Source organism: Gossypium hirsutum, chromosome A07 (genome assembly GCF_007990345.1).
Source record: "Gossypium hirsutum isolate 1008001.06 chromosome A07, Gossypium_hirsutum_v2.1, whole genome shotgun sequence".
NCBI lineage: Eukaryota > Viridiplantae > Streptophyta > Magnoliopsida > Malvales > Malvaceae > Gossypium > Gossypium hirsutum.
Window position 1 is genome coordinate 45883829 of NC_053430.1, and position 24774 is coordinate 45908602.

A 24774-nucleotide genomic window follows, 5' to 3' on the forward strand; every position below is an offset into this window, starting at 1 on the left:
TTCAAAAGTCCAAAAATAAGGGTAATTATTATTTTACCTCTCCAACTCTTTCTTTATTATTTATTTTATTTAATACACATAACATAAGTTTAATATGTCATTATTTAATATAATTTAATTTTCAATAAATTATAATTTATAAATTTAGTATAAATACAATTTAATTTATATTTTATTATTTGATTTAAATATAATTTGTAAAATATTTTGATATTTTATTATGAATATAATTTTAAAATATTTAAATTTTATTGTATATGATTTTAATATTTTAATTATCATTTTATAAAAAAATATAATTTTAATTTATGTTTTATATTAAATAATATAACATAAATACATTGTCATTTCTAATCTAATGTCTTTCATAGTCATTTTATATTCTCACCTCACCGCTACAGCTGCGTTTAAATCCAAACACACACCACATCATTATTTCTAATCTCACCGCTATAGTATCCAATCTCACCGCTACAGTAACTAATCTCACCGCCACCGCTGTTTTTAACCTCATCGGAGGTAAACACACCGCCCATCCAAACTAAGCCTTAAATTGAGAACAAGTTCATGGTACGAAATTACAGCATGAATGTTATTTAATTATATATTTGTATGCTTTTGACCTATGTTCCTAGCTGACGATTAAGGCTTGCAAGTTCAATATCGCAGCTTCCAAAATAGTTAGCGCAAGCTTATGCTCTCAGCTGGTATCTTAAGCTTGCAGGTTCAATACCACAGCCTCCAAAATAGTTAGCGCGAGTCTACGCTCCCAGCTAGTATCTTAAGGCTCGCAGGTTCAATACCTTAGCCTCCAAAATAGTTAGCGCGAGTCTACGCTCCCAACTAGTATCTTAATGCTCGCAGGTTCAATACCGTAGCCTCCAAAACAGTTATGTAACAGCCCGGTTAGATCCTAGTCGGAACAATAGTTTCAAGACCACAAATCCAAGTCAGAAAAATATTTTTAATATTATTTTTCATCTTTACAGTATGATATTTGATATATGTGAAAGTTTCGTATGAAAGTTTTATCGATTGTGTATTTAATTTGATAAAAGGACCTAATCTTAGAAAATGCAAAAGATGTGCTCTATTTGCTAAAGTGCTGAATTGCTTTGGCTTATTAAATATGAGGTCCTTATTATGTTATTAGACCATTGATATATTAAATGGACATTGTTGGACATCCATTATAAGTTTAAATGTTTATTATATTAAGGTTTATTATGTTATTAGACCATTGATATATTAAATGGACATTGTTGGACATCCATTATAAGTTTAAATGTTTATTATATTAAGGTTAAAATGGTAAATGGTTTATTAATGTGTATTAAATAAAAGAAAACATGAAATTGGTTAAAATGTTCATCTTTGTTGCCAAAAATTGAAAGAAAAAGAAAAGAAAAAGAGTTCCTAGGGTTCGGCTAAGGAATTTGGTAATTAAGGTATGGTTTTTGATTCGTTTTTTATCACTTTTACATTTTTGTGATCGTTGCTTTGTGTTTTATCAAGCCCATGCTTAAATTTCAGAATTTGATGATGGTTTTGAATTATGCCATTAAAGTTATTGAGAGCTTTGTGACGATAGTAGATGAAAAATGAAAGATATGTGTTGGATTAATATGTTTTGTGTTTGAATTTTTGATGAATTTGAGTATTTTAGGCTAATTTGTGAAAATGAGAAATTGAAGGGTTAAAATGTGAAATAAATGAAATATGTGGGCTTATATGAGCTAAGGGAAAATTCAGATAAGCATGTGTATATAGAAATTTTGTATATTTTGTGATTTTTTTGTGATTAAGGACTAAAGTGTTAAAATGTGAAAAAATTAGGGCTAAATTGTAAAATGCCCTAAATATGTCTTTATGGATTAATTTGAATGAATGTGAGATTGAATAAGTCAAATTTAAATGTGTTTAGATTAAGAACCAAAGAAACGAAATTAGATCGGGGGAAAACGAAAGTAGTTGAATAGCCGTTCATTTTCGTTCATTCTAGTACGAGGTAAGTCGATATACAAATAAATGTGTTTGAATTGAATTATTATTGCTTATATGTTAATGATTTCGTGTAAGACCACGTCTGGGACGTTGGCATTGATTTGAAATTTATGTGTAAGACCATGTCTGGGACATCGGCATCGTATTTGATTTTGTGTAAGACTCTCTCTGGGACAGAGGCATTGATATTTGATTCCATGTAAGACCACATATAGGACGTTGGCATTGTACGAGCTTTCTGAGCTATCCGCGTATCCTATTTGATTTCATACGGTTCAACGGGCATTCTGAGAAATACGTGATTGAATGAATGAATAACCGATTCAGGTATGTGGAGATGTGTTTAATATTTGTTAATGAGAAGTAAGTATATGTGCAAGTGATGATATGTGATATAAATATGAGAAAATATGTTATATGTGCAAATGAATTGGGAATATGTGCAATGTATATGAATTATGTGGTTTGTGATAGTATTTGGCTATAGAGTATATGTATTTTATGATGCTTATATGCTTAAAACGATAAGTTTATTTGTATATGGATTACTAAGCTTTTGAAAGCTTACTTTGTGTGTGTTTGCATTGTGTTATAGATATCGAAGCTACTGGAAGCTCGGGGATCATCGAGGATCATCACCACACTATTAAATATTATTTTGGTACCTTTTGAAAATGTATATATCAAAGTATGGCATGTATAGGCTAGGATTAATGTGGTATGTTTTGAGATGGGTATATCATGCCATGAGATATGGCTTGATTATAGTTGAACTTATGGTTTGATTTTGGTATATAATGTGTGATGCAAAAATGGTAAATTTGGTGTATATATATGACCTAGTGAAATGGTCTTTTTGGTAAGTTAGTTTTGTGGTTGAAATGGTTATAAATGTGATATGAATCATGTGTTCATGGTATGAATTAGTTATATGGAATTAGTATGTTTGAGTTGGAATTATGTATGAAAATAATTAATGATATTGAAGTATGAGTGATGCTTGTTTTGGAAAAGTTTTGGTTGCATATTGGGTTATGAAATGTGGTATTAAAAGCTTATGTATTTAGGGTGGCAAAATGGCTTTTCAAGTAGCCTATTTTTGTCTACACGGGCAGAGACACGGGCGTGTGTCTTAGCCGTGTGTGACACACAGTCATGTAACACGGCCGTGTGTCCCCTAGGGTAGTCCTACAATTTAAAGTCAGTCTCGAACACGGCCTAGACACACTGGTATATCTGGTGGCCGTGTGCGTGTGTAGCCATTTCAAAGGGTACACGGGCTATACACACAGGTGTGTGGTTATCCGTGTGACCCAAGTCTATTTTGACCACGGCCAAGGCATACGGACATGTCTCTAGTCGTGCGGATAAGCAGTATGTATGACCTGTTTTGACACAGATTAGACACACGGATGTATGTAATGCTGTGTGAGGCACACAGCCTGTTCACACGGGTGTGTGACCTTTGTAACTTGGAAAAAATATTGTATAGTTTTGAGAGATTTTGCATGTGCTTGGATTATTTCCTATTCCTTTCTAAAGCATGCTTAAGGTCTTATAGACCTCCTAAAGAGACTATATGTCTATGACTTGTACTGAAATGGTGATATATGATTGATTTTTGTGAATTGATCGTTAAATGTTCTAAAATGTCCGATAATGCCTCATAACCCTAGTCCGACGACGGATACGGGTTAGGGGTGTTAGAAGTTAGCACAAACCTATATTCCCAGCTGATATACTAAGACTCGCAGGTTCAATACCGCAGCCTCCAAAACAGATATCCAAAATAGAAGTTAGCGCGAGCCTAAGCTCCCAGCTGATATCCTAAGGCTCATTGGTTTAATACCGTAGCCTCCAAAATAATTAGCGCGAGCCTACGCTCCTAGTTGATATCTTAAGGCTCGTAGGTTCAATACTATAGCCTCCAAAACAGTTAACGCCGGCTTACGCTCTCAGATGGTATCATAAGGCTTATAGGTTCAATACTGCAACCTCCAAAACTGGTTAGCATAAGCTTCTGATCCTAGCTGGTATCTTAAGGCTCGCAGGCTCAATACCACAGCCTCCAAAACAGTTAGCCCAGGCCTACGCTCCCAGATAGTATCCTAAAGCTCGCATGTTCAATACTACAACCTCTAAAACAGTTAGTGTGAGCCTATACTCCCAGCTGATATCCTAAGGCTCACAGGTTCAATACCGCAGTCTCCAAAATAGTTAGCATGAGCCTACGCTCTCAGCTGATATCTTAAGGCTCAATGGTTTAATACCGTAACCTTCAAAATAGTTAACGTGAGCTTGTGCTCCAAGTTAGTATCTTAGGGCTCACAGGTTCAATACCGCAGCCTCCAAAACAGTTAGCGCGAACCTACTCTCCCAACTGGTATCCTGAGTCTCGTAGGTTCAATACCACAACTTTAAAATAATTAGCGTGAGCCTACGCTCCCAGTTGATATCCTAAAGCTCGTAGGTTCAATACTACATCCTCCAAAATAGTTAGCGCCAACTTACACTCTCATCTGGTATTTTAAGGCTCGCAGGTCCAATGTCACAGCCTCCAAAATAGTTAACGCGAGCCTACGTTCCCAGCTGGTATCTTAAGGCTCGCAGGTTCAATACCGCAACCTCCAAAATTGTTAGTATGAGCTTACGCTCCCAACTGGTATCTTAAAACTTACAAATTCAATACCGTAGCTTCAAAACAGTTAGCGTGAGCCTACACTACCAGCTGGTATCCTAAAGCTCGCAGGTTCAATATCGCAACATCCAAAACAGTTAGTACGATCTTACGTTCCCAGCTAATATCTTAAGGCTCGTACGTTCAATACCACAGCCTCCAAAATAATTAGTGTCAACTTACGTTCCTATCCGATATTATAAAGGCTTGCTGATTTAATATTGCAGCCTCCAAAACAGCTCGCTAACCTACGTTCACAGTTGATGTTACCAAGGTTAGTTGATTTAATACCGTAGTTTTCGAACAGCTTGTTGATTTAAGATCATAACTGATATTGTTAAGGCTCGTTGATTTAAGATCGCAGCCTAAGTTCATTCAATTTAATGTAATTAACTATTTTATTTTATTTTTCTTACGAGAAATACAGTTTGCAGTATTCTGCAATGCAATTTTTGACTATTTTATTACACTATCAAACAACAAAACTTGTTCAATAATGTTTCAAGTTAAAATCTGTATGGTAAGCCCCAAATTACATTCACTTCATAAATGCAGATCGTCTAAGAAGAGTCATTTTATAACTCTTCTTCGACTAGGTGGGGGACAAATTATTATACGGTGATAATAATTTATATTTTATTATATAATTACTTGACCCAATGTTTGACCCGGTATAACAAAAAGAGACAGACTTCAGATGATTGGGGGGATCCTTCTCATGCCTCTACTTAGGGACCTTCTTCTCATTTTTTCCAGGGCTCTTCCGATCTCTCCATTTCTGTTGCTAAACTGTATCAATAGATTTGTTCATGGATCGGGCTACCCATCCACTTCCGAAGACTCTCCCGAAATTTGAAAGTGTTTAGGCAAAATATTAGGCCCAAAAAATGAGCTTAGGCAAAAAAAGGCTTATTTAAAATATGAGTTAGGCTCGGGCTTGAACATTCAAGGTCTGAGCCCAGCCCTGTAACACCCCAAACCCGGCCTAGACGTTATGGCTGAATCTAGCAAAGTCATATGAGAATGTATTTAAAACTATGTTTGCCCAAAACTCATTCCAGTTACCACCTTTTACTTAACTCAGAAAACATATATTGATTAATTTGCTTGAAAACATTTCTTAGTTCGCGGAAGCTTAAGAACAAATAAAGTTGCAGTTCCAAAATCCATAAACAGTATTTCAAAATTCCGAACTTAAACCAATCAGTCTGAAACCAAAAATTACATAATTACTCCCAACTATAGCAATTAAAATAATAAAAACATTAAAAACCTTTAAAACCAGAGTGTATGTAGCAGTGGTTACCGTCAAGCCCTTCCGCTGGGATTACCTGACAAACAAGTAAAATAAGGGATGAGTTTTCACAAACTCAGTGTGTACATCCCCACAATAAAGCATGCATGTAAACGGATAGTAGTCAAACAGTTATAATCGAGCCTGAGCTCTTAATAGAATCAGTGTAAGCCTTAGCCCACTCAGAACAGTATCAGATACATTCAGGCCTTAGCCCATACAGACATACATGCATATCAATCAGAACAGTAATGCCCACCAACCTTGCACACGATCTTCGTCCAACCCAACACACCATGTGGAGATAAAATCAACCCGCCCAGCCCTACACACCAAGTATGAGGATAGAATCAACCCATTCAACCCTACACACCGAGTGGTACCATATACGACATGTATCAAATATATGTAGCATAGTTTCCAGATGACAAGCTAATAACTTTTCAGTCTTCCTTCTCTTCAACAACAAACCCAACCCAATGTAATGCAACATAGATAATATGGCATGCTCATGTGCAGATATCAAATCATAACATCATCATCAAATCATAACAGATACACATGCTTTAATTATCATGCTTATACATACATCTTAGTATCAGATCAGAGTATAGGGGTCAAAGTAACGCTTATCGACCTTACCATCGGTCACAGTCGACTTGGGTGACCCATGCAACCTTGCAAAACATTTTAAACAAATCGGGCTCACACGCTCGTGTGCCCTGCCCGTGTGGGCCCACACGCCCGTGTGGCTCACACGGCTCATATTGGCCTTGTCCGTGTGGATCACACGGCCTGGCCCAAGATCACACATGCCCGTGTGGTTCACCCGTGTGCCCACACCGCCCAATTGGTCAAGCTCATGCCTCGCACACGGCTTCGCCAGCCTCACACGCCTGTGTCTTTCGTGCCCGTGTGGCGCGTGCACGGCCTACTTCGTCAACCACATGGCTGTGTCTCGCCACACAGCCTCCCCACGGGCAGTCCACACACCCATGTGGTGTCGACCATAGCATTTTCGACTTCGCTGAAACGTGATTTCAGATCAATTAGAGTACACACCTGGTTTCGATTGAAGCGTAATGCAATATCGAGCACTCCAGAACCTATTTTTGACAATGTCAAGACCCATTTCAGTCTCGATTGAAACAAAACGAGGTATTTCACCTCGAAATCATTAAATTTCTTACCTCAAGCCAAAACAGTGAATACTGCGCGCTTAATTCACTGTTCAGAAATGAAGAACAGCTCCTTGATCAGTACCTAAACACCCAAAGAAAGTTCCCCCTTAATCTCTTAATCAAAATGATGCTTGCGAACGACAAGCAGAACTTACCAATGAGGAGAACATCAATGAATCACAGAAGCCCGTTAATACGAAATCAAAACGAGTGGGAGAAAGGCAAGGGAAATTTTAGCAAAAAGAACGTGGAGAGGGGAAAAATAGTAGAGAATTTCGGTAGAGAGAGTTCTTTGGGGAAACTACTCAGAAAAATCTGATACCTACCACTTCAGTGTTTTAGTTCACCTCCAATTCTATCACGAACTTAGTGGCAAAAATAATGCCCAAGCCAGGATTTGAACACAGAACCTCTAGTATAAACCCTTGCCACTTAACCACTAGACCAGCAGGCCCATTCTGTTAAGTTTTTACCAATAAATTTTTACGAGCCCATTAACCAAAAGCCAGACTTTATTTAAATAAAAAAATCAAAATTTTGCCTAAGTTGAGACTTGAACTTGGGACTTCCCTAACACACCCTCAAAGCACTTAAACACAAAAGCAGACATATATTATGCAAATTCATGAAAAAACATATTCAAATATTTTCCTATGCTATAATTTCACAAAAGCCGAAATTACAGAAATTTGGGGTGTTACAAGCCCGACCCAACCCATTTTTAAGTTTATAATACTTTATATTATGTTATTTTTATATATTATGTAATTTATAACACATTAAAAAAACAAACATATATTAAATATATAATACTACTCTAATGTAAACATTAAAATAATATTAGGATGACTATATAAAAAAATTCAGTAAATAAATAAAATAAAATTATTAATATTAAAATAAAGTAAATATTTTTTAAAAATATTTAAAATATAATATGGGTGGGCCTAAAATGAGTTTGGGTTAGTTATTTGCAAATATAGGCGAGTTTGGAAAAAATTTTAGGCCCATATATTTGGTCGTGTCAAGCTTGAACAAGCATAAAATATGTTAATATCATGTTTAGGCTCGGAATGACTCGACTTATGAGCACCTCTAGTTTGAGATTGGTTTGTATATATTGAGATTAATTTTGGAATACTATAAAATTGGTTTGGTAGATTAATTTAGCTTAAGAATGATAAAACTTGTTTTCAACAAAAATAAGATCTAGAAGGTTAGAATAAGAAAAACAATTAAAATAAGAACAACGATAGTTAAATATCTTGTAACTTAATTAGAGGATTAGAATAAGAACAATGATAGTTAAATGTTGATTTATTTGAGTCGGTTAATAAGATCCATTAGATTAATTTATCATCATTCATGTTTAATATTTCTTGGATTAGAAGTTCTTATGATATTAAATTAGATATTAATTTTACTTAGAATAAATAAAATCTGTTTATGGTAAAGAATAGACTAATTGTCATGTAAATGATAACTTAGATTTAATTTTAATAAGTTCGTATGATTTTCTTCACTGAAGTGGAAAAGATAGACGGAATGTCGAAAGTGAATATTATTGAAGTTTTGGTCGCTTCTAAACAATGAATGCTTAGAATTAAAATTTGTGCTCTCTATCATTTAATAATATTGTATAATATGCTAAATTACTTGTGCGTGTAACATTATGAAAATGTATAATTTGTGATGAATGGTTTGGTTAATTATTTCTGGAATCGTTATCCATTTGCATTAAATTGAATTTTAATTTATGTATTTCAACCCTTGTAAATGATGTTGGAAACTATTTAAGTATAGTTGACATGCCATAGAGTATAAAGCTCTTTAAAGATTTGTTATGCGGGTTTGCTAGCGAGCGCCCGAAAGCATTGCTTTGTTGCACTTTGCGCATTTGGTGTGTTGGTTGGTTAAGTTGTGCCACGCATGCACCAGAGTATTGTTAAACATTTAGTGTATCGTAACGGGTTTTGGTTGGATACTCATGCATCCAACATGATTTCCCGCATAAGGTTACTTAAGCTTACTAGATATATTAAAGATTGAATTGAATTGTTCCTTATATCGAATGTAGTTTTAAATATTTGTCTTACCTATGTCGAGTGTGGATATATTATGTTGATTTCTTATATGTTATATAGTTGATAATAGTTGTTTATATGATCGTAAATTTAGTATAATTATGCAATATTATGTTAAACTGCAATAGAACACCACTGAGTCTCGAAAAGCTCAATGTTCGAGTTTTTAATTTTGTGTGCAGGTAACAGTTAGACCGAAGAGTTCATGATCAACCAACATCGCCAAATATTCTCCCCAATTTGTATTTTGTAAAGACATTATTACTTTGTTTAAGCATTGGCATTGATCTGCCACTATTCGTTGTGGAAAATTGAGCTCTTTTTGACAATTAATGAGCTTATATCAAGTAATTTGTTATCGTTTTAGTTAGATTCTCGATTTAGTACTTTTATATTTGAATTCAATAAAATGAGCACTTTAAGTTTGTTTTATGACCTATTAAGCCAATTCAAACCTAAGGAAGGACAGATGTGTTGATCAAGTGTACAATATATCATTTTGGTCAAGGAGTCAGTGGTTTGCCCCAAAATGTCGCAATATTCAAGATGGATCGCAACATCCAACTTCAACGCTGAAAAGGAACATTAAGGCATCAATGTCGTGACAACCAAATTTCAATGTTGCGAAATCCAATTTCAAACCTAAAGATGTTATGTTCGGAGTCTAATGTAACAACCTATTTTTAGTGGTGCCAAAAATGATGATTTTGGAATCCCATTTTCCGATAATCTAGTCAATAAATGTTATCATTTAATATTTATGAGTCTATATTAGGGTTGGATTGAATGTTTGTCCAATAATTTTGTGGACTGAATGATTAATTAAGGTAAAAAGATTAGATCGTAAAAATGCTAAATTTGTAATAGTTATAAATTTTATTCAGTTTTGGAACCAATTGATAGTGATTGAATACAATTCAAATCCACAAAAAAGAATAAAATATATGTTGATATTTGAATCTGCAATCCAAATTGTGATTCCTATGCATATTCTTCATAAGTGCCATCAAACTTGTTAATTTAAATTTATTTTTTATGTAGCAAACAAAACATGAAATTTTGGGCGAAATAGATGAAATGCTTCGGAACAAATCGATAAAGACAAAATTTAAACCGAAACGAAATTTAAAGGTTATCATCCCAATTTACTACCGAAATGGCGTGTTTTGGCCATTACAAGCGGTATTGGTACGAAATTGACCACTATACTAGAGATCCATATATTGCAATTGTGCATCATAAAACTCAAAACCTAAGTATTTAAAAACTCAAAACTTTCGTCTTAACCTACAATGCTAATGCCCCATTAGCCATTATCAATTTTTTTCTTTAAAAAATGGTACCTGAACTTTTTTGTCCTATTTTGGCACCTGAACTTTGTTCTATAACCCATTTTAGTCCTTAAAAGATAATTATGTTTAAAAAAAGGTGGCCAATGAGAATGTGTTATGTCCCCCATGACAAGGTGTGTTGACCAATGTTGTGTGGCCTATTGACCAATGTTGATAGACATTTGTCATTGTTGATAGGACAACAAAATTATTAAAAACAGTAAATATTATTTAAAATGTTTAAAATTATTAAAAATAATTAAAAATTTGTAAAAGAATATTTTAAAATGTGACAAAAAAAATTTGATATAATTTTTCGTAAGTTATTGCATATTTTTAATATTTTGCAATTTTTAAATTTTTAAACAACCATTACTTTTTTAAATAATTTTTATTAATGAGTTTTGTTTAATCAACAATTATTAACGTGATTATCATTGATCAACATTGATTAACATACTATGTCATGAATGGCATATTCCCAGTAGTCATCCTTTTTTAAGGCCATTAGCAACGACACAGAGTTGAAGAATAGAAATGTGACAGAAAAAAGAAGAAGTGAAAAAACGAAGTAAGGCTAGAAAAACAAATCTTGCAAGAATGTTTAAAAAAAAAACAAATAAAACAATGTTTTTGGAGCCAACATTCCAAACGAGCTGGTGATTAAGAGATTAAAAACTGTGTTAACATTGAAAATCTAATGTTACAATCGAAGGCGCGAGATCAGAACAACAATTACATCTTTTATACATATTTTTAGTAATTTTTTATAAGAAAATTGCTGTGGTTATCAAAAATAATAAACATTTTTCTCAGAAGAGTAAGAAATGAATACAAAATAGTACATAATGTCCAACAAATTCATTAGTTTCGAACTCTTGATGAATAAATTAAAAATAAAAACTCAAGTAATAAGGAGTTAAGTGTTATGAAATATTTATGTGGATGTCATTATCAACCCCATAAATTATAAAACTCTTCCTATACCCCATATGTTATGAGACTTTTCCTATACCCATTAATATGGGAGATAAAAAGTCATGACCCTTTATATGCCCTATAATAATTAGAGAGTTACTTTTAACCCCTATATATATGGGGCTCACGTATTCATGAAATATATAAAAAAAAAAGATATACTCTCTCTTCTACATTCTCTCTACACTCTTTCTTCTATCACATTTTAGTTTTTTCTTTCTTTATTATTTCACAACACATGATCAGCACGAGTCTCTAATACAAGAAATCAAGGCCAACAAATTTTTCCTTAAAGATTGCCGAAGGATGCGTAGGTAAAGTAAGGGTAACAAGTTGATCTATTTCATTTGCATATGTGTTATTTCATTTGCATATTAACATGTTTTATTTTACATTATTGACTTGTATATTTTGCCTTATAGTTTTATAATGTCAAATCTTACAAAACTCGAATTTGTGGCTCTGGATATCACTGGAAATAACTATTTATCATGGGTACTAGATGCTGAAATTCACTTAGATGCAAAGGGTCTTGGTGAGACTATTAAGGAGGGAAATGAAGAAAGTACACAAGATAAAGCCAAGGCCATGATTTTCCTTCGCCATCACCTCCATGAAAGTCTAAAGACCGAATATTTGACTATTAAGGACCCTCAAATTCTTTGGGCCAATGTAAAGGAAAGATATGACCACCAGAAAACTAAGATTTTGCCTAAAGCTCGTTATGAGTGGCTGAATTTAAGATTGCAAGACTTTAAGTCTGTTAGTGATTATAACTCGGCCATGTTCAGAATCACTTCACAATTAAATTTATATGGAGAGAAGATTACTGATGCAGAAATGTTAGAAAAAACATACTCAACTTTTCATGCAAATAATGTTGTCCTGCAGACACAATATCGTGAAAAAGGCTTCCAGAAATATTCTGAATTAATTTCTTGTCTCTGAGCAAAACAACGAGCTGCTAATGAAAAACCATGAATTACGCCCAACTGGCTCTGCTCCATTCCCTGAAGCAAATGCGAGTTTAAACAATGGGCAAGAATTAAAAGAAACACACCATGCAAATAATAGTGTGCGTGGCCGTGGTCGTGGCCGTGTGCGTGGCCGCAGACATAGATATGGATATGGTCGAGGTGGTCGTTTTAAAAATTCACATTCCTACCAGAAGTGGGATCGAAAAATGGTAACAGGGAAGAGAAAGAAAAAGGTAAAAATGTGACTAATGTATGCTATCGTTGTGGAGGAAAAGGACATTGGTCTCGTGTGTGTCGCACACAAAAGCATCTAGTTGATCTTTATCAGCAGTCCATAAAACAGAAGGGAAAGAAAGTAGAAACTAATCTTGTGTATAAAGATGGCGAAGGTGATTTTGATGATGGCAATGCAACCCACTTAGAAGTGGCTGATTTTCTTTCTACCCCTGAAGGAAATTATTAAGGCCACAAATTTCGATAAATAATAAAATAAACCTCTACTACTCTATGTCTCATTTAGCAACTTTAATAATGATGTTGTGATCTTTCTAGTGCTATGTTTTATGTGATAATTTTGTTTTATAGACCTTTTAGTAATTTAAACTTTGAATAACTGTTTTCACCATTATGTGTGACATTTTGTGGTTATTTTGTTTTTTTGAAAGAAAATTATCTCGCAAAGGCAATCAGCTATGAATGGTGAAAATATGTCTAGCAGACAGTGCAACTACTCACACCATATTGAAAGACAAGAGATATTTTTCTCATTTAATAATGAAAGAAGAAAGTGTGAGCACTATATCTAGTAGTACAACTATTATAGAAGGCTCCGGAAGAGCAATTATTTTATTACCAAGGGGAACAAAAATTGAAATTATTAATGCATTATACTCCCCTAAGTCTCAAATAAATTTATTGAGTTTTAAAGATATTCGCCAAAATGAATATCATATTAAGACTTTAAACGAAGGAAATTGTGAATTCCTTCAAATTACGAGTATTGCTCAAGGCAATAAACAAATTGTTGAGAAATTGCCTGCATTCTTTACTGGTTTGTACTACACAAAGATCAGTTCTATAGAAACACATGTTATAGTAAACCAGAAGTTTACTAATGACTTTGTTCTTTGGCATGACCGGTTAGGCCATCCCGGTTCAATAATGATGCGAAAAATAATTAAAAATTCATGTGGACATTCATTGAATAGCCAACAAATTCTTCAAAACATTACATATGCTGCATGTCTATTGGGGAAATTAATAATCCGCCCATCACCAACTAAGATAAATAACGAACCACTTACTTTTCTTGAACGAATTCAAGGGGATATATATCGGCCTATACATCCCCCATGTGGATCATTTAGGTACTTTATGGTTTTAATAGATGCATCGAGTAGATGGTCTCATATATCTTTGTTATCAACTCGCAACTTGGCGTTTGCGAGATTACTTGCTCAATTGATTCGATTACGAGCCCATTTCCCAGATTTTCCTATTAAGACCATCCGTCTTGATAATGCTGGTGAATTTACTTCTCAGTCTTTTAATAACTATTGCATGTCCATTGGAATAAGTGTTGAACATCCTGTGGCTAATGTTCACACACAAATGGTCTAGCAAAATCTTTAGTAAAACGACTTCAATTGATAGCAAGGCCATTACTTATGAAATCAAAAATCCCAATCACTGCTTGGGGGCATGCAATTTTACATGCAGCTGCATTAATTCGCATCAGGCCAACAAGTTATCATAAAGTCTCCCCCTTACAAATAGTTCATGGTCAGGAACCAAATATTTCCCATCTAAGAACATTTGGATGTGCCGTATATGTTCCAATTGCTCCACCACATAGAACTAAGATGGGACCTCAAAGAAGATTGGGTATATATGTTGGATTTAAATCCCTATCCATAATTAAATATCTAGAACCATCTACAGGGAATCTATTTACGGCTCGTTTTGCAGATTATCATTTTGACGAGTCAATTTTTCCAACATTAGGGGGAGAAATCAAACAGCTGGATAAGAAAATTAGTTAGAAAGAATAGTCATTAGCTCATCTTGATCCTCGAACTAAGCAATGTGATTTAGAAGTTCAAAAGATTACTCATTTACAAAGTTTAGCTAATGAATTGCCAGACGCATTTTCTGACCCAAAGAAAGTGACTAAATCACATATACCAGCTGTGAATGCTCCAATAAAACTTGATGTCCCAGAAGGACAAAATCTAGTTGCTACTGAGTCTAATACACGCCTTAAGCGTGGTAGACCAATTGGTTCCAAAGATAAGAATCCTCGAAAAAAAAGGAGCAAAGATTAATGATGGCGTAATCAAAGAAAAAATGATTATACCGGGATCTCCTGAATAGACTATAGACATGATTGGAAGAATAATTTCAGAAGAAAATCAGGTACCTGACAATGAAGAGATCTCTATTGATTATGTCATGTCTGGTATAAAATGGAACCGAAATTAAATCGACGTCGATGATATTTTTGCATGCAATGTAACACTAAATGTTATAAATAATAAAGAGGATTATGAACCAAAATCGATTGAGGAATGTAAACAAAGAGATGATTGGCCAAAATGGAAAGAATCAATTGAAAATGAATTGAAATCTCTAGCGAAAAGAGAAGTGTTTGGACCTTTAGTCTGTATACCTACAGGTGTGAAACCAGTGGGATATAAATGGGTTTTTGTGCGTAAAAGAAATGAAAAGAATGAAATTGTAAGGTATAAAGTACGTTTAGTTGCACAAGGATTCTCACAAAAACCTAGAATTGATTATGAGGAGACATGTTCTCCTGTGGTGGATGCAACTACATTTAGATTTTTGATAAGCCTGGCTATAAGAGAAGGGCTTGATTTACGCCTAATGGATGTAGTAACAGCTTATTTGTATGGCCCATTGGATACTAACATTTATATGAAACGCCCTGAAGGATTTAAACTGCCTGAAGCAGTGAGTTCAGGTTCTAGAGAACATTATTCGATCAAATTGCACAAATCCATTTATGGTCTGCAACAGTCCGGACGCATGTGGTATAATCGCCTAAATGAGTATTTGTTGAAAGAAGGATACAAAAATGATCCAATTTGCCCATGCATTTTCATTAAGAAGTTTGGATCTGGATATGTAATTATTACAGTATTTGTTGATGATTTGAATATCATTGGAACTCTTGAAGAAATCTAAAAGACTATTGAGTGTTTGAAGAAAGAATTTGAAATGAAAGACCTTGGAAGAACAAAATTTTGTTTGAGGTTACAAATTGAGCACCTAAAAGAAGGAATCCTTGTGCATCAATCAACGTATATTGAAAAGGTGCTAAAGAGATTTTATATGGATAAGGCACATCCAATAACTACCCCGATGGTTGTAAGATCACTTGATCCAAGTAAAGACCCTTTCCGTCCTCGGGAAGATAGTGAAGATTTTCTTGGTCCTGAAGTGTCATACCTCAGTGCAATTGGAGCATTAATCTATCTTGCTAGCCATACCCGACCTGATATATCCTTTTCTGTAAATTTGCTAGCAAGATTTAGCTCATGCCCAACTCAGAGACATTGGACTGGAGTAAAACAGATATTTCGTTATCTCCAAGGCACAAAGAATATGGGTCTATTTTTCCCTAATAAATCAAAGACAGAGTTGATTGGTTTTGCAGATACAGGATTTATGTCAGATCCTCATAATGGAAAATCACAAACTGGATATGTTTTTACATATGGAGGTACTGCAATTTCTTGGCGCTCAATGAAGCAAACAATTGCAGCAACCTCGTCTAATCATACAGAAATCTTAGCAATCCATGAAGCAAGTCGTGAATGTGTATGGCTAAGATCTATGATCCAGCATATAAGGAATAATTGTGGTTTATCATCTAGAAAAGAAGCTACAACTGTCTTGTTTGAAGACAACACAGCATGCATTGATCAGCTTGATAGTGGATACATCAAAGATGACAGAACAAAACACATTGCACCAAAATTCTTCTTCACTCATAACCTCCAGAAGATTAAGGAGATAAAAGTTAAGCAGATCAGTTCAAGTGAGAATTTAGCAGATTTATTCACTAAGGCGCTTCCTACATCAATGTTTCAGAAGCTTGTTTACTACATTGGAATGCGTCACCTTCGAGATCTCAAGTGATGTAGCCATTAGGGGGAGTTAATACGCGCTGTACTCTTTTTCCCTTAACCTTGGTTTTATCCCACTGGGTTTTCCAGGTAAGGTTTTTAATGAGGCAGCATATCAAGCGTATAATTATGTACTCTCTTTTTTTCACTAAGTTTTTGTCCTACTAGGTTTTTCTTAGTAAAATTTTAACGAGGCATAATTAGATAATGAACATCCAAGAGGGAGTGTTATGAAATATTTATGTGGATGTCATTATCAACCCCATAAGTTATAAAACTCTTCCTATACCCCATAAGTTATGAGACTTTTCCTATACCCCATTAATATGGGAGATAAAAGGTCATGACCCTTTATATGCCCTATAATAATTAGAGAGTTACTTTTAACCCCTATATGTATGGGGCTCATGTACTCATGAAATATATAAAAAAAAAATATATACTCTCTCTTCTACATTCTCTCTACACTCTTTTTTCTATCACATTTTAGTTTATTCTTTCTTTATTATTTCACAAAATTAATGACTTAAAAACAAGAAGATCATCATCACCCAATCCATCGAATACACTACCAATAAGAACCTTTTACCTGTTATCCTAACGTGTGCTTCTGGATTGATTTGTCATACCAAAATGAAGGCCACAGGTGATACTTGCGGAAACTTCTATCTCATCCTTATAAATTAAGTACCAGAAGGTCTGCAACAAAGCAAGTAAATGATCCCAGCCCCTAGATGGAGGGGCTTGGATGAAGTACAACCGTGAAACAAACACAAGAAGACTCGGACCAAACACATCCAACATCATTGTTACCTGATAGCAGCTCAAGCTTATAACACGGAAAACCACAAACATTGCAATGACAGAATGAATATAGCTCCAAATAGCAAATATATAGATATATAAATTAAAGCAGGACCCTAATATAATAAATAGGAGTAGTATATTCTTGAGAAAACACCAGCTACTATGGTTATCAATCGTCATTTATTGCAAGAAACCATTTTAAAACTAAAATTGAGACAATAAAACTACAATGCTGGCCACAAATGAATAGCGGCAACACAAATGCTCAAACTCAGTTGACTCTGGAACACTGTGATGCTTAATATACCAACCAAGCCACCGTGATCATAACAAGAAAAAATTGTCGTTATGGTTATATCAAATCATAAATAAAAAACATGGAATATATTTCAACTTATGCAGTTTAGCACGGAAATTGAAGCCAGCCATAGATAACTAGATTCTAACAGAATTTGATTTACAACTATTAGAAATTATATCACGGATGAATCTGTCTCAAGGAGAAAAGAAATTGCAACAAACATATTAGATCTACTCTCCACACCTGCATCTAATTAGTTCACTATCACCGAAAATAGTTAATGAATCATAATCCTCTGGAAATTACAAATGGTTTAACCATAGTTTCACCATAAGTAAGCTATTTACACAAACAACTGTAACAGTAAACCTACCTTCAAAGACATAACCATTCCAAAAGAAATATGTACAAAACAGAAATGCAATAGAAGGGAAAACAATCAAACCAGCAAGATGATCAAAATCGATACGGGGTTTTATCTACTGGAATTGATAACTACAGATAATCATAGAAACGCAAAATTCCATAATGCCATATAGGAAATCAATTCCATTAACAGTCAACATCAATGCCAAAGATATAAGCAAGCCGAGGGTTTGTTGAACTTTAAAAAACACGAAACGAAGACTGGAAACCAAAGATCAAATTCCCCGATCAACAAATTAACACTATCTTTAACCTCCACGGTAAATCATCTCACCGTCTTTATTTTATTATTTCTTGTTTTTACTTCCACCATCACCGCCGGCAGTGTTACCTCCAGCTGCCGCCTGCGCTGCCTTCTTTGCGGCCTTTTCTTGTAAGGCCTTTGCATCTCTGCAAATTAAAAAATGGACCCCATTATCACAATCAGAAGGCTAAGGAGGGGAAAAAAAGGTTATTTAGATTTCATAAAGAAAATTAAGAGAAAAAATAGAGGAAACCTTTCACGGCGTTGTTCAGGGGTCAATCCATCGTCCTTAGAACCAGCTTTCCCTTTGTTGCCTGACCTGGATTGAGCCCTTTCTCTATCTTTTTCTCTCTGGTTGCCGCGTTAGCTTAGGTTAACGAATTAACATAAAAAAAAAATTTCTATTTACAAATTAAGTTCCCGATTACACGAATTATTATTTTAATCAAAAGGATATGAGTCATTGTTGATATTCTCGGGAACCAAACAAAGATTAAGCCCTGTAAAATTCAAACTACATATAAGCAGATCAAATAGTTAAAAAGAAAAACAAAGGTGAAACATGTGATTAATCGGAAGAATGATAAAGAAAAATACCGTTGACGGAAGGAAAAGAGGAATTTTTTCTCGACTCCTGTCTTCGTTTGGCTTGCTGAAATTTGGATTTATAATTCCCGAAGGAATTACAATTAATAGAAAAGTGTAAACTGTTATCATGTGGATTCATTTTGATCAATTTCATCCTCCAATTTTTATCATCACATTATATTTACACTTTCATTTTAGTCATCTATTTTTAGGTGAATTTCATTTTAGTCACCTCTAAAAAATATATAATTTTTTATAATTTTTTTAAGTATGTCAAGATAAACATTAATGATTAAAATGAAAATATGGTATAAACAAAAATAATACATTAAAAAAATTGTCAAATTTTACTTGTTTACTCTATTCTAAAAAGTTCTTAAAATTTTAAATTTCAAAACTTCAAAATTATTTAAATAATTTATTAAAAAATGTATCCCTTAATACTGTGAGCTGATTTATTACTATAATATTAAAATTAATTAATTTAATCTTCTAAAATTTTAAATTTTATTTTATGTTTTCAAATTAAAATCAACTTATTAACTTATCTTTAATAATTGTCTATGAAACCTAAATTTCCTTAAAATTATATGATCTTGAATCTTCTATGTTAAGCTAAAAGCAAAGAAAAATCATTGCAATTAATTAAATCAACTAATTTTATCCTCCATGCCAAATAAAACGCATAAATTTTTTATCACTTTTTTACCCAAACAAAGAACAAACAATTAATTTAATTAATTGCAATGATTTTTCTCATGTACTTTTAGCTTTATATGGAAGATTCGAGACTAGATAATCAAAAGAAATTTAAGTATCATAGACAATTACTAAATATGAGACATTTGTATTGATTTCATTAAGGATAATATAGGAACATAAAATAAATTTTAAGATTTAGAAGGATATTAAATTACTTGATTCCAATATTGTCGTAACAAATCAGTTGGCATTATCAAAGTTGGCATTATCAAAGGATAAAAAAATTTCAACAATTTATTTAATTTATTTTAATGTTTTGAAATTTAAAATTCTAACATTAAAAAAGAAATTTAGAATTTTCGGCAATGGAATAAACAACTACAATTTGATAATTTGTGTATTATTTTAGTTTCTACCATTTTTTACTTTAATTCTTGGTTTTTTTACCCCAAACAATACTTAAAATATATATTTTTTGAAGTGACCAAAATGAAGGCGACATAAAAGTTGAGTGACCAAAATAAAAGTGTAAACATGATGTGACGCGTATAATTGAACACTTGGGTAACTAAAATAAAAATATCCTAAAAGTTAGGTGATAAAATCGTAAAGATTTAATTTGAGTGACTAAAATAAAAATACCCTAAAAATTGAGTGACTAACTAAGTCGTTTACGCTAAAAAAATCAAATTACAAATTACATCTCTGAAAATTGATTTTAATTTTAGCTTTTCCCAAATTTGGTTTTCATATTTTACAAAATTTTAGAAGTGATAAACTTTTATCTCTATGAAATATCTTTTAATAAAAATCAACACTTCGACCATTAATATGCAATAAATATTAAAAAATTTAAGCTTAAACTTATAAATTTATAAACAATCAGACTAACTTTTTAATGCTTATAAAATATGAATTTTAAATTTTAACAAATAGATTAACTTCTCATACTTCTGCACAGAAATGAAATAATCTCACCGTCACTATTTATTTTACATTAATCGCAAGTAAATGTACTGCCCATTCAAACTCTCATTAAGGTTTGGTGATTAACACCAGTGTGCTGCAATTAGGGGTAAAAAACTCTTATCAACCTCACTGATGCAAAATTTGGATGACATTCAATGGTGTGGTTAAATTGGTTTCAATCACACTAGGAGCCTTTAAATTGATTGGAGCTTTTATCTCGTGGGGAGTATTCCATCCTTTGCGAGAAGTTGTTTTGCTGCGGAGAAGATGAGGGAACCAGATTAAGGAAGGGCGAACTGTTGTGGTGGACGGAGGCTTTTTTTGAGAATGGAACTCTGGAAATGGAGAGTAATTGATTGTTGTTGGGATGGGCATCTAGAAGGTTTCTGTTTAGGCAATGAAATGATGGTGCACGCCTTTTAGTATTTCTCTATTTTTTTCTCTCCTTTTTTCCTTCCTATTATTAGTTTTGGGTAGTTTTTGGCCCATATTTGGGTTGTTGGTTGTTTTGTGTTAGGCTACTGTTGGACTTGGTGTTTGTCACGTTTTTTATTTTCTTTTATATAATATAGCCCAATCTGATTTACCTAAAAAAATATTATCATTTTATCTAATAAATAATTTAAATTAATTATATAATTAATTAAAATATTTATAATAATATATAAAAAGATAAGTTTTAATATTTTATTAAATGAATTTATAAATTCACATATTTTCAATAATTTCGTAAAAGTAAAATAATTTAAAAAATTTCTGTTATATATCATTTCTAATCTAATGTCTTTAATAGTCATTTCTTAATTTAAACACACAACCGACCACACTTTCTAATCTCACTATTACAGTATTCAATCTCATCGCTATAATAACTAATTTCACCACCACTGTTATTTTTAACCTCATCGGAGGTAAACGTACCGCCCATCCAAACTAACTCGAAATGCAGAGGAGAAATAAAAGGAAATTAAGAGAAAAGATTATAATTAGATGAGAAAAAGTTAAATGTTTTATTTACCTCCAATTTGAGAGAAAAACTAAGGAAATGGAAGCAAAATAAAGTTTAAGATGTAAAATATATATTTGTCATTTCTTTCATTTAAAAATAGTTTGATGAAAAGGTTATAATTATAAAAATTATTTATAATAAATCCTTTCCTTTCCACTCTCTATCCCAACAAAAACATTAACATTTTTTTTCTTTCATTAATTTTAACTATCACAATAAGATAATAAGTAAATATTTACTTTCTTTAATTTTCCACTCTTTTACTTTCTTTTCATTTCTTTTCCTACTTTCAATCCAAACTTGGGTAGCATTTGGTATGATAAAAAGTGGTCACTTTCCTAGAAATTTAATCAGTTGGAAAGTGATTCTAATGAGCGGGAGTCGACTTAAAAACAAAAATGGAGTCGCCACCGATCTTTTTTCGAGGTGTGATCGGATCACCTTGAGATTGATCATTTTAATAAAATATTTTGATTTATTAAAGCAATGATTTTGGGTCTACGAAATTTGAGAAAAAAGGGTACGGGAGTCGGTTATGCACGAGGAAGGGTTAGCACCTCGTAATGCCCAAAATTGGTACCAATTGATTAATTAATGTCCTATTATCTAAAATTTTAAAAAAATATTTTGAAATACAATTTCTTTTAAAACATTTGAATAACTCAAATTGAACATTAAAATTCTCTTGTTTCGAAGGAATATAATATCACATCCAGCACGTTACGATATGATTCTTTAAGCCTTCGAAACCACGATCAATTCTTGATTTCCAAAAGCTCATACATTTGAAAATTACAAAATGATATTTGATTATTTGGTCCAACGAAAAACCGAAACCCAACACGTTAGGGTACAATTTCTCGGATTTCTAAACGTAGAACATTGCCTTTATTTTTTTAGAAATCCTTATCTCGAAATACAAAATGTCATATCCAGTGAGTTAGGACACAACATGTAATACGCTGAAAATTTTTACAATAAGATATTATCCTTGATATAGTAAAATAAGGAAATAAAGCGACAAAAAGGGAAATTTTGAGTTATGTCAATATTGAGAAGTATATTATGATATATTAATTCAAGAAAGGACTAAATTGTAAAAGTGAGAAAAGTTTTGTTGCACAAGAGTAAATACTCAAAATTTGAGGGGTTAAAGTGTAAATATGAAAAAGTTGAAGGACCAATAGTGTAAATATTTTAAGAGTGGAATGATCTAGAAACTAAGGAAAATGGATGAATTAGGACCAAATTGAATAGGTAAAGAACTATGAGGGACTAAATTGTAATTTAGTCAAATTAAATGATGAATCAAGGATGGAATTTTAAAAGATAATAAAGGGCAAAATGGTCAATTGGAAGAGAGAGAAATCTAGAAAGTAATGATGATGTTGATGATATTTTATGATTATTTAATTAAATATATATTATTTTAATGAGATATTTTATTATTTTATTATTATTTTATTATTAATTATTTAGTATAAAAGGAAGGAAAGATGAAGAATTTCCATCATCTTTCCATGCATGCAACCAACATTAGAAGAGACGGAAAAGAAAGAAATTTTCTTTTTTTTACAATTTGGTCATTCCACCAAAAATTCATCATTTTCACCTAGAAATCAAAAGAATTTTCATAGCTACTAAGAGAGAAAAATGTTAAGGAGACCATGGGGAGTTAGAATATCAAGTTGGATTCAAGAAATAGAAGCTGGAGGAGATAGAAAATCAAGTTAAAGATTAGTATCAATAGAACAAGGTAAGTATATTAAGATTTCAATATGTTTTTAAGTTTGTTATTATTGACAAAGCATGGAAATAATGTTATAGTAGAGTTTTCTTACATAAGGTCCTATGTTCTTGATATGTTAGTGTAGAGAAAATAAGAGAAAGTGATGAGAAATGGTGTAGAAAAAGAAAATAAGGGTGTTATAACATGGTAATTAATATATTGTACTAAAACAGTTTTGGACAGCAGTAGTAGTCTAACTTCGAAAAATCATCAAAAATTGTAGAAATCTAATTATAGGATGAATAAAATATGAAATTAAATAGTATTAAGTCTAGTTTCTTATAGAAGAAATGATGTAAGCAATGGAATTGTAAATCATGAGATATGATGAATTTTGTTAGACAAGGTCAGAATGATTTCGAGTTCCCCTATTCTGAATTTGTAAAATCATAAAAAAATTGGATAAAAATAATTAGGGGCTTAAATTTATATGTTTATAATCCTGAATGGGTCTATTTTTAATAGAAATAAACAGGAACATCATTCGAATTCTGTACGAGGAGATAATTAATTTTTAGTGAAGAAGGGCCAGAACTGTCAGATAGCAGAACAGGGGTAACTTTAAAGAATAAACTGTACTTATTAGCTAAAGAAAAAATTCTGAAAATTTTATGGTAAGAATATATATAAGTATAATTTTAGGGAAAATTAGCGGATCTTAATTTTGAATTCTATAGCTCCAGATATAAATAATTTAGTAACTATGACGCAGATAGACAGCTTGAATATTCATAAAAGTAAATAATAAAAATTATGAATAATGTTACTTACAAGTGTGTTATCTATATTAAGGATGTGGAATGGAGAGGAGGAGGAGGAAAAATATGTATGAATATTCATCTAGAATGGCTAATTTGTATATTTTAGGCTTAGGGACTAAATTGAATAAAAGTAAAACTTTATGGGTAATTTTGTAAAAATGTCAGAAATGACCAAATTGCATGAAATGGATTATTTTATTATTTAAATTACAAAATTGAATGAAATTATTAATTTAGTTCAAGATCGGGGGAAAACATGTTTTAGGGATTAAATTGAAAAGTATTGAAATTATGGAAAATTTTGATATTTTTATAGAATTCATGGACTATTATCAATACATATGAGAATAATAGCTGGAAATAAGGATTAAATTGCAAGAATTTTATTTTCCTGACCCTAAGGATGAAATCGTCATCAATTAAAAGTTTAGGGGCAAAATGGTAATTTTGCCTAGAGCATTAATTAAATGCATTAGAATATGAAATGAATGAAAATGATGATCA

The 24774-nt window shown here is 32.5% G+C and overlaps 2 protein-coding genes across 3 annotated transcripts; one reads left to right on the forward strand and one right to left on the reverse strand.

The window, feature by feature from the left end:
• Positions 1-11978: 11978 nt before the first annotated feature.
• On the forward strand, positions 11979-12497 carry LOC107956303 (uncharacterized). The gene has a single exon (XM_041074163.1). The coding sequence runs from the start codon at positions 11979-11981 to the stop codon at positions 12495-12497; it is 519 nt and encodes a 172-aa protein (XP_040930097.1).
• A 5795-nt stretch (positions 12498-18292) lies between these two features.
• On the reverse strand, positions 18293-19201 carry LOC107955246 (small EDRK-rich factor 2). Of its 2 annotated transcripts, none has more exons than XM_016890987.2 (4): positions 19050-19201; positions 18910-18952; positions 18706-18814; positions 18293-18598 (listed from the first exon to the last, which is right to left on the reverse strand). In XM_016890987.2, the coding sequence occupies exons 1-4, from the start codon at positions 19167-19169 to the stop codon at positions 18496-18498; spliced, it is 375 nt and encodes a 124-aa protein (XP_016746476.2). In that variant the 5' UTR covers positions 19170-19201; the 3' UTR covers positions 18293-18495. The 2 variants fall into 2 exon arrangements, with proteins under 2 accessions (XP_016746476.2, XP_016746477.2); XM_016890988.2 differs by having other exon boundaries at positions 18910-18966; positions 19050-19163.
• Positions 19202-24774: the final 5573 nt, after the last annotated feature.

What these genes read in the sequence shown, in the direction of transcription:
- LOC107956303 (XM_041074163.1), top strand. Translation starts at nt 11,979, where the DNA reads ATGTCAAATCTTACAAAACTCGAATTTGTGGCTCTGGATATCACTGGA.
- LOC107955246 (XM_016890987.2), bottom strand. Translation starts at nt 19,169, where the DNA reads ATGATAACAGTTTACACTTTTCTATTAATTGTAATTCCTTCGGGAATT. An exon ending in CTCTTTTCCTTCCGTCAACG is followed by an intron (nt 18,953 to 19,049) that starts GTATTTTTCTTT and finishes TGAATTTTACAG; the next exon opens with GGCTTAATCTTTGTTTGGTT. An exon ending in GAGAATATCAACAATGACTC is followed by an intron (nt 18,815 to 18,909) that starts ATATCCTTTTGA and finishes ACCTAAGCTAAC; the next exon opens with GCGGCAACCAGAGAGAAAAA.